Source organism: Podarcis erhardii (genome assembly GCF_964252035.2).
Source record: "Podarcis erhardii genome assembly, chromosome: 4".
NCBI classification, from domain to species: Eukaryota; Metazoa; Chordata; class Lepidosauria; order Squamata; family Lacertidae; genus Podarcis; species Podarcis erhardii.
Window position 1 is genome coordinate 23,814,959 of NC_138508.1, and position 14,981 is coordinate 23,829,939.

The 14,981-nt window shown below is 45.6% G+C and overlaps 1 protein-coding gene across 2 annotated transcripts in view; it reads right to left on the minus strand.

Annotated features, from left to right (window-relative positions):
• EXPH5 (exophilin 5) overlaps positions 1–14,328 on the minus strand; it is a 54,288-nt gene extending 39,960 nt beyond the window's left edge. The window contains exon 1 of one of the 2 annotated variants that reach the window (XM_081860042.1): positions 14,138–14,328. Coding sequence is in view for 1 of the 2 variants with exons in the window: in XM_081860040.1 (XP_081716166.1) it covers positions 1,177–1,295 (119 nt within the window). In the remaining variant the exon portion in view is untranslated. Of the gene's footprint in view, positions 1–1,176; positions 1,337–14,137 lie in introns of those variants that run through there. The other variant, XM_081860040.1, reaches the window with a different exon arrangement.
• Positions 14,329–14,981: the final 653 nt, after the last annotated feature.

Sequence of the window (14,981 nt, forward strand, 5' to 3'; positions counted from 1 at the left end):
GATCTGTGGTGGCATGCCAACACCAAAGCCTCTGCATGCCAGCCTATGCGCACAGCCGGCTCATTATGGGCTGAAAGCGCTGAAGCAAGCATCAAAACCCATGTCATCACAAGGGAGCCAAGCGTAAGGCTTTTTTTAACAGGAATGGCAAGAACTTCTTGCAGTGTGTGGATGCTGTAAATATGGTAGAGTCTACAGACAACAAAAAAGGAACATTTATTTGCGCAATCCTACGCAAGTTTACCTGGAAAGAAGCCCAAAGGTGCAATCCTATACATGTCTACTCAGAAGTAAGCCTCATCAAGTTCAATGGGACTTCCTTCCAGGTAAGCAGGTGCATGATGGCAGCCTAAATATCCAAAGTTCATTCTATTAAATGCCCTGTTTTATCCAGCTTACAGTAGAAGAAAAATATTCAGCTTTTTCTTTTTTAATTTCATGTCATAACACCCCACCAGACTCTTTATTGTTTAAGAAAGTTTCCCCCAAAGTGTATTTTTAAATTGTTTTTAAAGTCTGTATCTTTTGCAGTTTCTCTCATTTTATATTACAAGACACTGCTTTGATAGCTTTTGGTTGTAAAGCGGTTTATAAACTTGAAAAATAAGTAACACAATGTGAACCAAGATTCCTCTGAGGTCAGCCTTGCGGCTTCTTTTGAATTCTGGGGCCTAGCTCTGAACCTAGAGACCTTAATAATTCAAAATAAAAAACAGTGTTTTCTTGGAGCATGTGCAAACTGCCTCCTGCCTCCCCAAAACATTCAACAAGTATACTTCCAGTTTGCCAGACATTTTAAAACTCAGGCGTAGCGCTTCAAGGTCAAGAAGTCCAGAGTCTAGCTTGGCATCACTTGTGAAAGAAATTTATTGCCGACATGAAAATCACCTCCCGCTAAAAGCCCCAATAAATGCATGCAGGATTGGATCGTAAAGCGAGCAGCAGCAGCAACAGAAGAAAACACCATAGCTCCAGGGTGCACAATAAAAAGTTAGATCAACTAGCTTGGGATCAAGGGAAGATTGAAAGAGTCATTAGCACCCATTTTACAAGGTCTAGACAACATCTCCACGTGTCCTCCTAAAAGGGACTCCATCACCCCGCGGGTTTAGCTGGTTCCCAGAACTTAGGTGCCCCCCCACCCAGAGGTGCAGCACTAAAGGGACCTGGCTGTACCTGATCCTCTCCTTCTCGGCCCTTTTGAGCTGCGAGTCCCGCTCCAGCACGCGGAAGATCTGCTTGGCTTCTTCCTCGTTCAAGAAGCTGAGATCTACCCGGCGAGGATCCCTGTTCATCGTGGATCCGGCTCTGCGGAGGACCGACGACCCTGAGCCGCCTGCAATGCGCCCACAGCATCGCCCCCCCCCCCACACCAAACACCTGGCAAGCCCCCCGCGCCTCGCCGGCCGCGGCGCCCTTCCTGCCTTCGGACGGGGCGAAGCGAAACAGGTTGCCGCGACGGGGCGGCGCGCAGGTGCGAGGCGCGCGGCGCGCACACCTCCGGGAGAGGCTCCCGCAGCGCCTCCGGGTGAGTGCCTTCCCCGCTCGGCTAATGCAGGCGAGGCCGCCCGGGGCCGAAGGGAGGGAACGGGCCAATCCCTTGTTTGCAGGGAGGCGGGCTCTCCCTTCCCCAAGGCGGCGGCGGCGGAGGGGTTGCGCTGGGGAGTGTACAGTAGTTGGGAACTTCAGCTCCCGTCCATGCACGGGAAGAGACTGAGCGAGGCAAAGAGCAGGCCGCGCTTCATTCTGGCTAAATATTTGCTTTTCAAGTCTTGGAGCAGGGATGGAAATATTTGCTTTGGCCAGAGTTAGCAAAAGTTATCAAGCTGTGAGGTAGCCATGACATAAAGCTATCCAAAGGATGGAAGGTGTGTACAGCCAGCCCAGGCCTTGCCAACCTCCTGCTCTCCAGATGTTTAGGACTGCAAGGGCTGATGGGAGTTGTAGTCCAAAACGTCTGGAGGGCACGTGGTCGACAAAGGCTGCGCTGGTCAGCCCTGCTCACATTTAGCTTTTTTGGATACACTGTTATATTGGGTTGAAAGCACTCTGCTCCTCTCCGTCAGGAATGGATTTCTACGTACTCATGGGACACTCTCTTCTGGCAAGTGGAAGTAGATAAGTTTGTAAGCTTGCAGGAAGGAGTGTCTGGCTGGAAACCTGAACAGGAGCATCTGTATTAGGGGAATAGGGATGCATTGAAACCTTTGGTTGCGGGTCCCATCTGCATCCTTTATTTGCAAACAGGACCTGCAACAAAAGGTTGCAGCACAAATTGCTGCTGTTCAGGACTCCATTCCCCACACATGGTGTTCTTTTGCGAGGACATCCCACATAGCCTTGCTGAATGTTTCTATTGACTTTGCACAGTTTCTGATTTCAGTGGGTCTGTTCCCCCCCCAACCCACTTTCCCAGATCCAGCTTCCAAGCTACAGTACCGCTTGTCCACCAAAAGCAGGTCCAATTAGCAACTGAAGCCACACATTGCTTCTTCCCCCTGTTTTTCCTTTCAGTTTTGCATCATTGTGCAGCTGCAAATGAACAGAAAACACTGTAATGATGAGAGAAAAGTGTGTGTGGGGGAAGCGAAAGGACCCCTGGATGGTTAAGTCCAGTCAAAGGCGACTATGGGGTGCGACACTCATCTCACTTCAGGCCAAGGGAGCTGGTGTTTGTCCGCAGACAGCTTTCCACTTCTGGCGCAACAGGACACCGTGATGAGTGCCAGAGTGCACAGAAACACCGTTTAACTTCCCACCACAGTAGTACCTATTTATTTACTTGCACTGGTATGCTTTTGAACTGCTAGGTTGACAGCAGCTGGGACAGAGCAATGGGAGCTCGCCACCGTCGCGCGGGTTCGAACCGCCGACCTTCCGATCGGCAAGCCCAAGAGGCTCAGTGGTTTGGACCACAGCACCCCCCCATGTCCCTTGTAGTGGTCCCTTGTGTGTAGTAAGGAAGTAAGGGTATATAATTTGCGAGGGACGGACGTTGGCCTTTCAGATGTCAGTGGTGCCTTGTACGAAGCCAAAATTTGGCGCCCTTCCCTCCTTCTGTTCTGCTCAATTTACTAGGTCATAGTTGCGATGCCCTGCGGTGGTTTCTAGGCCCAGCGCCCAGGGCGGCGGAACTGGTTGCTCTGCCCTAAATCTGCATTTGCATACAGGCACATGCCTTGCCTCACTTTCAGAATGTAGATAATGTAAGAAGTGGAGGCAGGCTAATTAAGGACTTATGGGGCACTGCCCCAAGCTTGGTCTGCCCTCAGCCGCCTTGCCTGCCTACTTGCAATCAGCCCAGGGAGTGACGCCGCCTCTCCGTTTCCTCTTCCTCAATCTCAGTGCTGCTCTTGTAGAATTCAGCAAAGAGAAGGATGGGGACAAACCTATAATTAATTGACCCCTCTGGCCATACCTGCTGTCAACTCTGGAACCATCTACTGGTGACCTCTTTTCCTTCCATTCTAACCAGTCCCAATACAAGTGGAACAGAAAGGGTATCCCCTTAGCTTTGCCCCTGGCTTGTGTGCATTCAGTAGTACATCTTTAAAGCTGCAATGGGGTACATGCAATGTGCTTTTGGGGGGGTGCTTCCCTAGTGCTTGATGCAGAAGCTGCCAAATGGTGCAGCACAATTGCTAACAGAAGTCAGACCTTGGCTGGATCTAGGACACATCAAAGAAGCATTTCAGTTAAATGTGTTGCAAACTTTGTATGAGAAATCAGGTTGGCAGAATGGAACTCCACAGCGCCATCCGGTGTCACAGTGTAAGAATGCATAAATAACGCATATAAAGCGTTCTTTCTTTGCCACTGTAGCTGAGTCCCTTGATAACGTTATAATACCTGTGTTCAGGTACCTGCACTGATTGCCCATTTGCTACTAGGCCAAGATCAAGGTATATATTAGTGTATAAAGCCTTTAACAACTTGGGACCAGTTAACCCATGAGATCACATAAAAACAATTTTGTTTAAACAAGCCTACCCAGCATGGGCGTAGCCAAGGGGAGGAGCAGGGGGGAAGATCCACATTAAAAAATACTCAATTATCTGAGGTTCTGCCCCCCCCATGGTTTTCCAAGAAAAGCTCAACAACTGTGATTTCCTTTAAAAAGCTCTTTTTGTAAACTGTTTTGATTTGTTGTTGTTGTTTTAGCAATCAAGCAGTGTTTAATGTTACTCAATAAATTAAAAATATATGATTGGTGGTCTTACTGGCCATGGGAGCTGGAGGCGTATCAGCATCTGTAGGACCAAAAATTCCCCATCCCTGCTGCAGAGGCCCCCTGTGCGTACAGCTGGGCACATCAAGATCACTCTCCATCAAGACACTCTCCTGTCTGTGTTTCCCTGCTTGGAACTACCACTGAACTAGATAAAACAATGTTGGTAGTTTTCAGGATTTGAATTTGCTTTGAGAGCTCAACTTGTGAGTGGTACATAATGCTGGAGTGGTACATAATGCTGGCTGGAGAGTCTTTGAGCTGTAAGAAACATAGTGCAACTGGATCTGATTTTGCAGCTCACAGCATAGGAAGGCACTCTGCACACGAACCAGTCTCTTTGGATGACCTTGTTGCTCAAATCTGAACCTCAGCGCTGAAAACAGGTTGTGGGGCTCTATCCCCTAACCAAATCATATGTTTTTTTGACAGGCATCTCAGGTAACGAATAACGCAACTGGCAAATGACTCTTCCCTTTGGGTGTTGTATTGCTGGAATCATTCTTTGGCATCAATTGCTGCCTTAGCATCTTGGTTTGGGTAAGCATGATGAAGTGAAAAGGTTTTTCCAAGGTCCTGCTCCTGCAGAGGCTGTTCCCAGCTTGCTTTGAAGTGGTTCATGAACTGCAGGATTGTCATTTTAAAAATGCCATCTCCTCTGATGCCCCACAGTGAAACTTATTCATCCAAAGACAGTATTCCTTAAGGACTTATGCTTTTAACCCCCCCCCAAAAAAAAACACACACACCAAGCTGACTAACATGTTGGGATATATTTCCCAGACTCATTTAGACACATAAACATGAGTGGTCATTTTTATTTGTCTTGTATTCTGTCAAGCAACAAAGATGCTCTTTTGTGTGTCATGCATAAAGTCTCAGCACCTGGCCAAAAAGAAGGGGGGAAAGCCTGACTGTGATGGTTACCACAGCCATAATTTAATGTTGCTGGTGGCAGGTCCTGCTGACACATATAGTTTTAATGAATGGGAAGACATGAGAAGTTCTTCAGCTACGTTGCTTGCACATTCAGATACAGTGCTATAGCGTGGGAGACTTTAAACCCCCTCATTCTCAACGAGTGTTTTCAAAGTTGTTGGGTTGTGTGTGTGTTTTTTTTAAAAAGCTGGAAGGTATGTTTAAAAAAATTAAGGCAGAGTACAGGAAAGTGTTCCAAAATAATCGGCAGGATCTTGCAGCAATTAGCCCAGAGGCGCTAAAGAACTGTAGGATCAAGTCTGTTCCTGTTTGAATTAATTGCTATATGAGATAACTGCAAAGATTAGCAGGTATTGTGCCAGGCAAGTTTAATTAAACCCATGCATTAAATTAGAAGGGAGAAAATCACGCTGTGGTGTGGATGTGCAAAGCATTTCCCCCAGATTGGTGTGCTGTGAATTGGAATGAATTTATACAGACTTCCCCCCCCACCCCACCCCCCAATACTAGCTCATGCCAGGGTAGAAGATGTAGTAATACCTCACTAGCCCTATTCATGTGTTCAAATAAAGCATAGGGGCAGCGCAGAGGGGCTAGGGGGCTGCACATGCCCCACCTCTAACACGTCTCTCTCCCTGCCCTGGTCCATCCTCACCTTCCTGCATTAACAGGCTTCCTGGGAAGGCCTCGGAGCATACTCAGCCAAACCAATGTAGAAGTCCCCCTCCCAATATGAGAAGGTCTGTATTGGAGTGAGTGGGGATAATAATAATAAATTTTATTTATACTCCACCGGGAGCCAGTCAGCTGGAAAAGCACTGGGTGAATATGCTCCCATGGCAGAGACCCCGTGAGGAGCCTCGCTGCAGTATTCTGCACCCGCTGGAGTTTCTGGGACAGCTTCAAGGGCAGCCCTGCGTAGAGCAAATTACAGTAGTCAAGTCTGGAGGTGACTGGTTGAGAAATTGATGGTGTTGGCCAGATTCAGGTCCCTGCTCCTGAGCTATAAAGTATGATAGAACCCTCACCAACACCCATATACTTGGTGGAACAGCTGGAATGGACTGGATTTTTGTTGTCCAAGGTGGGGCTTGAACCCACAACCCTGAGATTAAAGAGTCTCATGCTCTACCAACTGAGCTATATCAGCTTGTCCATGGGTAAACAGCCCTTGCCCTATAAAAAAGTTTAGCCAATATGATCTAAAATGTCTGAAGGCAATTGGAATTCCAGGGAAGGGCAAAGTTTCAGCAGGTCCCAGCCTTTGTTGATGCCAAATCACAAAAGGCAGAGTTGAAATGTAGGTCATTAAAAAAATGATGCCCTCTGAAGAGCATTCTGATCTGCTGTATCACAAGGTAGATAAAAACAGCATTGTGGAAAAATAAATTAATGGGGTGTGTGACTACAATGATATATGAAATGCAACACAGCCAAGAGCTGGTCCAATCATTACTCCAACCAGGAAAAAATCCATGTGTATGTATCCTCTCATATCTTATGAATGTAAACATTGCAATGGAACCTGGGGGAGAGGCCGACCAGGAAGGTGGGTGGGTAGGTGGAGTAACTCCACATCTGATAATTATTATTCCTAAAGTCACAATAATTATAACTCCCACTATTAACAGAAAACAGTTTGTGCTCCCAGGTGAGTTCTGTGTAGGCGTTTGCCTCTATGCACTCTCAGAAAACATGCACTGGCCAATCCTGCTGTCCATTCTGGCTTGACTCCCAACTTTTCCATATTGGGCAAGAAGGTCTGAACTTCCGAAGAGGAGTTTGCAGCCACTTTGCTACCTGGTAGTATTTGTTGCCATGCTGCACTGTGCTAAGCCAAGGTTTGGCAGTGTGTTGTCTGAACTGAGATTTGTGGTTCAGCTCTCAGCCTGGGAAGGAGAAAAATGACTGCAAGCGCCTCTTCAAGATCCCACGTTTGCTAAGATTTAATTTAGTGTATTGTACAAACCAGCTCATTGTCTTTTAGTTCTGAATTCTGAAAGCAGAGACATCACTTTGCCAACAAAGGTCCGTATAGTTAAAGCTATGGTTTTCCCAGTAGTGATGTATGGAAGTGAGAGCTGGACCATAAAGAAGGCTGATCGCCGAAGAATGGATGCTTTTGAATTATGGCGCTGGAGGAGACTCTTGAGAGTCCCATGGACTGCAAGAAGATCAAACCTCTCCATTCTGAAGGAAATCAGCCCTGAGTGCTCACTGGAAGGACAGATTCTGACGCTGTGGCTCCAATACTTTGGCCACCTCATGAGAAGAGAAGACTCCCTGGAAAAGACCCTGACGTTGGGAAAGATGGAGTGCACAAGGAGAAGGGGATGACAGAGGAGGAGATGGTTGGACAGTGTTCTTGAAGCTACCAGCATGAGTTCGACCAAACTGCGGGAGGCAGTGGAAGACAGGAGTGCCCATGGGGTCATGAAGAGTCGGACATGACTAGACGACTAAACAACAACAACAAGAAGTCAGGAATTTGTCCTCTCAGTTTTACCCTGGCCAGAGCAACAATAGACCCATGGATCTTTATCTTATTATATTTATTGCCAATCCCCACAGTGCAAGAAGGACATTTAAACGGATATAGATCTTCTGCAAGAGAAAGATCAAGCCAGCAAGAATAAAATGCGATAGCTTTCCAGTGCCAAGTCTGGCAATACAGTCTTGTTACCAGCAATTATAAATATTTGACGTGGGCCACCTATGACTGCTGACTACCAGAAAGGCAAATATTTAAGAAATCCTTGGTATACATTAGTAGTGAGTAAACTAAGCCTGATGTATATTTTGCTTTAGGAGTCTTCGTTTGGTCAGAATGGAGTATACACTTCCAGAGTTAACACTAAATGCATTACTTCTGGTAAATGAACCACCATACCTGCTAGAGGGTCACAGAAATTTGTGTCCCTGGCTTTTTAGACTCGTCTACCCATGTACTATCTGAAACCAAAGGGGCACATTGGTGCCAAATGTGAATTTTTTTCCAGTTCTCCTGTCACTGCTCATGAGTTCTAGTAAAGGAGCAATTGCGAGCTCCTGATGGTTGCTTTGTAGCCACATTCAAAGTGTTGGTGCTTACATTTAAAGCCCTAAACGGCCTCAGTCCAGTATATCTGAAGGAGCGTCTCCACCCCCATCGTTCTACCCGGACACTGAGGTCCAGCACCGAGGGCCTTCTGGCGGTTCCCTCACTGCGAGAAGCCAAGTTACAGGGAACCAGGCAGAGGGCCTTCTCGGTAGTGGCACCCTCCCTGTGGAACGCCCTCCCACCAGATGTCAAAGAGAACAACAACTACCAAACTTTTAGAAGACATCTGAAGGCAGCCCTGTTTAGGGAAGCTTTTAATGTTTAATGTATCACAGTATTTTAATATTCTTTTGGAAGCCGCCCAGAGTGGCTGGGGAAACCCAGCCAGATGGGCGGGGTATAAATAAATTATTATTATTATTATTATTATTATTATTATTATTATTACTACTACTACTTAGATTACGGTACCTGCTAAACACCTGGTGTCACATACGATGATGTCAGGTGTAACACAGGTAGGTGTGGTTTGTGAAGAATGTAAACTCCCTTGTTTACATGACATTTCCCATACTTGTTTACAGAAAGGTGAGTTCCATCACAGTTAAAACGAGGGTCCAAATACTGCTCTCATTCATTTCCCTAAGGATACGATAGAAAATAACTGAATGGAAGAATCCCCTTTTCCTATTTGGTCACAGAGAAGTGGTCTCAGGTATATTTCCCACCTGCAAAACCCACCTTTTTTCATTTTGGATAAGTATCTACCAACATTATTGATTGTATACCAGTTTATCTGCCACGGAATTGTGAATTTCACAGTCTGATAAGGGTACTGAGATTATCTGAAAGAAATCACTACCTCCTCCACAGAACTACGATTCCCAGGGTTCCCTGGGAAGAGGGACTGACTTAAATAGGTTCTCGCCTCTTATCCTTTAACTTTCTTCCTCACCGCTCTTTTGACATTATTGGTTTGCATCTTTTTGCAGCTCTTGCTCTCTGTTAGTGAGGTACAATCATAATTTGCACCTAGTCAAAGGAGGTAAAAGAAATAGTTGTGTAATAGGCTCAAAACTGGAATGTACTGAAGAAACAGGAACCCAAAACAACGGGTTGGTTCAGGCTAAGGCGATATTCCTGCTGGCACTTAATTGTAAGCCTACATTTATCTGTTGAACAATAAGTTCCATTGAGTTAATTAAACCCAGATGAGTGAGTGCAGGATTTCAGCTTAAGACTGCAACCACACTGAACTCCACAGGGCTTACTTTTGAGTAGGCACTAATTTATTTCTTCATTTAAATTGTACTAACCTGCCCTTTATCAGCTGATCTCAGGGCAGGATACATATTGCATGAAGCAACAATTGAGCACATAAATACTGCTTCGCGGTCATAATTAATCCAGGATAAAGCCCTAAATGTGCCAAACAGATAAAACAATACTGCACTGTAGTCAACAAGCCCCATTGCCTGAGTAAACAACCAAGACTTAGCCTGGCATTGAAATGAACTCATCACAGGCACCAGGCGGGCACCCAAGGGGCGGGAATTTCAGAGCTGTAACACCACAGCAAAGAAGACTCTTTCTCTCTCTCATTGTCATGTAATGGCTGGGCAGGACAACAGAGGAAGACATGCTCCCTCAAATATCAAGTTCCCAAGTCATTTAGACTCTAGGACTTTATAGGTTATTACTAACAGCTTTAATATGCCTGTTGTCTTTGTCCATGGAGTTTTCTTGGCAGGGATACTGGAGTGGCTTGCCGGTTCCTGCTCCAGGTGGATCATGTTTGGTCAAAACTCTCCACTATGACCTGTCCATCTTGGCTGGCCCTGCACGGCATAGCTCATAGCTTCTCTGAGTTATTCAAGCCCCTTCGCCCCAGCAAGGCAGTGATCCATGAAGGGGCAGAAAGATTGAGGGCAGAAGGTGAAGGGGACAACAGAGGACAAGATGGTTGGACAGTGTTCTAGAAGCTACCAGCATGAGTTTGACCAAACTGCGGGAGGCAGTGGAAGACAGGAGTGCCTGGCGTGCTCTGGTCCATGGGGTCACGAAGAGTCGGGCACGACTAAACGACTAAACAACAACAACAACAACTAACAGCTTGGAGTTGGACTAGAAGTATACAGTATTGGGAGCCAGCATAGTTGCTTTAGAACTGGTGTTATGCATTCCTCTTAGTAACCTAGCCACAGTATTCTGCACTAGCTGCAGTTTCTGGGTCATCTTCAAGGGCAGATCTAAATACAGCACAGTACGGTATTCCAGTCAGGTTTCCAGAGTATGGACTACAGTACTGTGGCTAGGTTCACCCTGTCAAGGAATGGTCATAGCTTGAGGGCCAACCAAAGCCAACGAAAAACACACTTTGCCACTGATCCTCTAGTGACCAGGTTGGATCTAACCGTATTCTCACGTTCCACACCCGTTTCTTTAGTGGGAGTGCAACCCAGCCATTAACAGATGGCCTACCTCGTTTCTGGACATGGGAACTACCAACACTTGTATGCTCTTGTGTTATCAGGATTCAGTATCTGTTTATTGGCCCTTGATCTAGCTAATTAGAGTTTCCAGGCAGCAGACTAGGACGTGCATTGCATCAATCACATGCATAAGATTCCACCGCAACTGAGTTCCATTTATTTGGTGGGAACTCAATTGTTATGTCTAAGCTGTCCCACTGACTCCAAGGAGATCTGGCAAAGCCTTCCAAACCCTGATCCACCATACAGATGGAGTGAGGGTGTCCTTCTGCCCAGCCCTGCCTGGCAGTGCCATCTCAAGGAAGCCCCCAGTGGGCCCACACAGATGGGGAAGGGAGGGGGTGCAGAAGCTACTGCCAGCAGCATCTCCCAAATCAAATGACAATGGGTCTGTTCTGGGAGTTGGCACAGTAAATGGGCAATTTTTGCTCTGCACCTTCTGATCTGGCTGGTGTGAGTGACAGGGCTGTATAGCTCCATCAAGCTCACCCCTGTTGCCCAGAGGTTAGGACTGTAGCCAGAATCCAACTAAGTTACAGCACAATCCTATACAAGTTTTCTCCAAAGCGTCATTGAATGAAGTTTATTGCTCCCAGATAAGTGAATCTTAGTTGCAACCCTAGTTCTGGATGGAACCCAATATGTTTTCCCTGAGAATAAATTTACCTTTCCCAGGAGCTGTGTCTCTGCTTCCAAACACGAGCTTCTTTTAAATTACTGGTTAGATCCAATTAAGTTCTACTCAGGGTAAATACACTGAAATTAGTGGAGCTAAGCAGTGTCCATTAATTTCATTGGGTCTCCTCTGAAAATGACTGAAACTGGATGCAACCCTAAATTTTCCATGAAGAAGAACTGGCTTGCGGGTTGGGTGTTAACTGGCATGTTTTAAGAGTTAGTTTCCTGTCTCCCGTCCTCCTATTCCAATCAACTCTATTTTGAACGCAGGAAAAACGCAGGATCTATGCTGCTAAAGGTACAGGAGCCCTGTTCTCTTTTCCCCACCTAGCTAGCCTAATCTAGGACAATGTTGCCTTTGTCTATTGTAGTCTAACTAGTAGTAGCTTTGCCAGGTCTCCTGCAAAAGCTGTCACTAGCCTTTCTTGCTACGTGATCAGCAACTGGGGATGCTGAGCATGGTATGTGCTCTGCCATCTTTTATTTCATTTTTTCAGAAATGTCTATTGGCTTGGATCATGCATGTACTCAGTATTACCCTGATGTTCCTGGGTTTCTATGCATCATTATCAGCTTTTAATGGACAAACTAGCACATTACTTATACACTCCTTGCCTTTCAATATTGCAGCTAGCCAGACACCTCCGTTTTGCATACTCTGGCAAACCCTTCCCTAATGTGGGTTGGTTGGTGGCATGGATGTAAGATTGTTGTTTATGTATTCACACATGGAACGATTCAAAACAACCAAATTCCCTGGAACTGTAGCAAATGACCAGACCAAACGCTGTACTGTACCGAAAAATTGGATGGCCGTAAGCAGCGCTTACTTTGTTTATTTAATTTTGAAACTGCAAATCCAACTGCTCAGTCTCCAAAACAATTAAAATACACTGAATTTTGGTATCATATATTTGTCAGTATAATAATAATAATAATAATAATAATAATAATAATAATAATAATAATTTATTTATACCTAGCCCATCTGGCTGGGCTTCCCCAGCCACTCTGGGCGGCTTCCAAAAAAATATATTAAAATACTGTACTACATCAAACATTAAAAGCCTCCCTAAACAGATGTCTTCTAAAAGTCTGGTAGTTTATCGTTTTGACATCTGGTGGGAGGGCATTCCACAGGGAGGGCGCCACTACCAAGAAGGCCCCCTGCCTAGTTCCCTGAAACTTGGCTTCTTGCAGTGAGGGAACCGCCAGAAGGCCCTCGGTGCTGGACCTCAGTGTCTGGGTAGAACGATGGGGGTGGAGATGCTCCTTCAGATATACTGGACCGAGGCCGTTTAGGGCTTTAAATGTAAGCACCACTTTGAATTGTGCTCGGAAACGTATTGGGAGCCAATGTAGGTCTTTCAAGACCAGTGTTATATGGTCTCGGCGGCCGCTCCCAGTCACCAGTCTAGCTGCCGCATTCTGGATTAGTTGTAGTTTCCGGTCACCTTCAAAGGTAGCCCCACGTAGAGCGCATTGCAGTAGTCCAAGCGGGAGATAACCCGAGCATGCACCACTCTGGTGAGGCAGTCCGCAGGCAGATAGGGTCTCAGCCTACGTACCAGATGGAACTGGTAAACAGCTGTCCTGGACACAGATTTGACCTGCGCCTCCATGGACAGCTGTGAGTCTAAAATGACTCCCAGGCTGTGCACAGGGTCCTTCAGGGGCACAGTTACCCCATTCAGGACCAGGGAATCCTCCACACCTGCCCGCCTCCTGTCCCCCAAAAACAGTACTTCTGTCTTGTCAGGATTCAACCTCAATCTGTTAGCCGCCATCCATCCTCCAACCGCCTGCAGACACTCAAAGGAACTAATGTAAAACACACACAGCGAGTGCTATGGCAGTAAAGATCAATTCATTCTTGTTTAATGGACCCAGGATGGCTTTACTTTTTAAACAGGTAAACTTGCAACTTCTGGTTCAAGGTACTGCCATCCATCCATCCAGTCATGACGTCTTCCATTATATTAGAAACTAGCATAGTAGCCTAAATATATTAATTGTGCGGTAGTGACCAACCAAAGAAGAAGAAGACTAGGAAAGGCCATGAGATTTAATGACCCGAGCCCTCTTCAGATAATACCACATAATTTCAAGACCTCTAATTGCCATCAGGTTGCAAAGCATGAAGAACAATTGCTAAATTAACCACACCAGCCAATGCAGTTGCTTAACCACAAAATCCTGAATGGCATCTGGGAACAAACCAATGTGGGCTGCTGGTCAAACACCGAAGAGAAAATAATGTAGATAATATTTGCTACAGCTAAGCCACGTTTTGGAGGGGGAGGCGTAGCTCAGTGGCCGAATGCATATTTGGCATCTAGAGGACCCCATCCAGTTCTTAGGATTGCGACTCAAAACATTTTAGGGAAGGCCAGGAAATATGCGTTCTTAACAACCTGGAGAGCTGGGTCTAATTAGATCGTCCTGGGCTAAATAGATTAATGACTCAGTACAAAGCAGGTTCATATATATATATATCAGCTGAAATGTCAGCATATTTAAGTGTCGCTCCAAGGAGGAGACTTAATTACAATTGCTGAACCTCCTGGCTGCAAGAATATGATTATCACCATTTTTGAAACTTCCAATGGATTTATTTTAGGGTCTGACTTTTATTTTCCTATAACCAGCTAGTGCCTCCTCAACCTACAAAGCAAATATTCTTACTTTCTAGTACTTATCAAGTCTTAACCCAGCTTCTTAGATTCTGGGGGATACATTAGAAAAGGAACTAGAACAAACCTTTCTCCATGTCTTTCATGAAGATCCAGAAATCAAATTGCAGAAGTCAAGCTGGGTCTTCTCTGTACTTATTTCCCCATCAGATAGATATCCGTAGTAAAGTGCAGTATGTCTGCCATCACTATCCAGCTCTTCTTGGCATGATTTAAAAGCTGAAACTATTGGATTAAACAGACTCACAAACAGGAAGTATTAAGAGACATGGGAGAGAAAGAACGGGGTGGAGCAACACCCTAAGACAATGCAAAAGTAGGTCATCGTAAGAATGGCAATTAGGAGATGAATCAATGGGTTTGGCTTCTGCTACTGTGGAAAATATGATTAAGGAAACAGATCTGTGTTTCGATAAAGTGACACTGGAGTCTGTTGTTGCTTCTTAAGAGAATATCTAAGAAGCAGAACGTAGACGTTCATTTCAGGTTAGTCCAGCTTTTTCAGCATCATGCATTAAGTTTCTACCAGCTCTTTCAAGTTTTATTTGAAATTAATGTCGTGTCATGCCACTCTCAAAGCCTTTATGAGTTTTTGAATGATAGAATATGCTCTAGCCATTCATTTCTAACCTGCACGCTCAGGTGGATTAGAGGAGAGGGGAATGTGTGGTCCTCCAAATGATATTGAACCCCCAGCTTGGTTCTTCTTCCCCAGCCAGCATAGGCAGTGGCCAAACCTGGATTGCTAGAGCAATTTCGCCATAAAGAATAGATGAATCACTGTCCCTAAATAGCTCACGTCAGGTCATCTTGAACAGAGAGAATGGTGGAGTTGTGATGTTGGAGGAATGGAATGAAGCCATAGATAAGTGAGGCATTCTGATCTGGCATTGATAGAGCAGAGAGAGAAA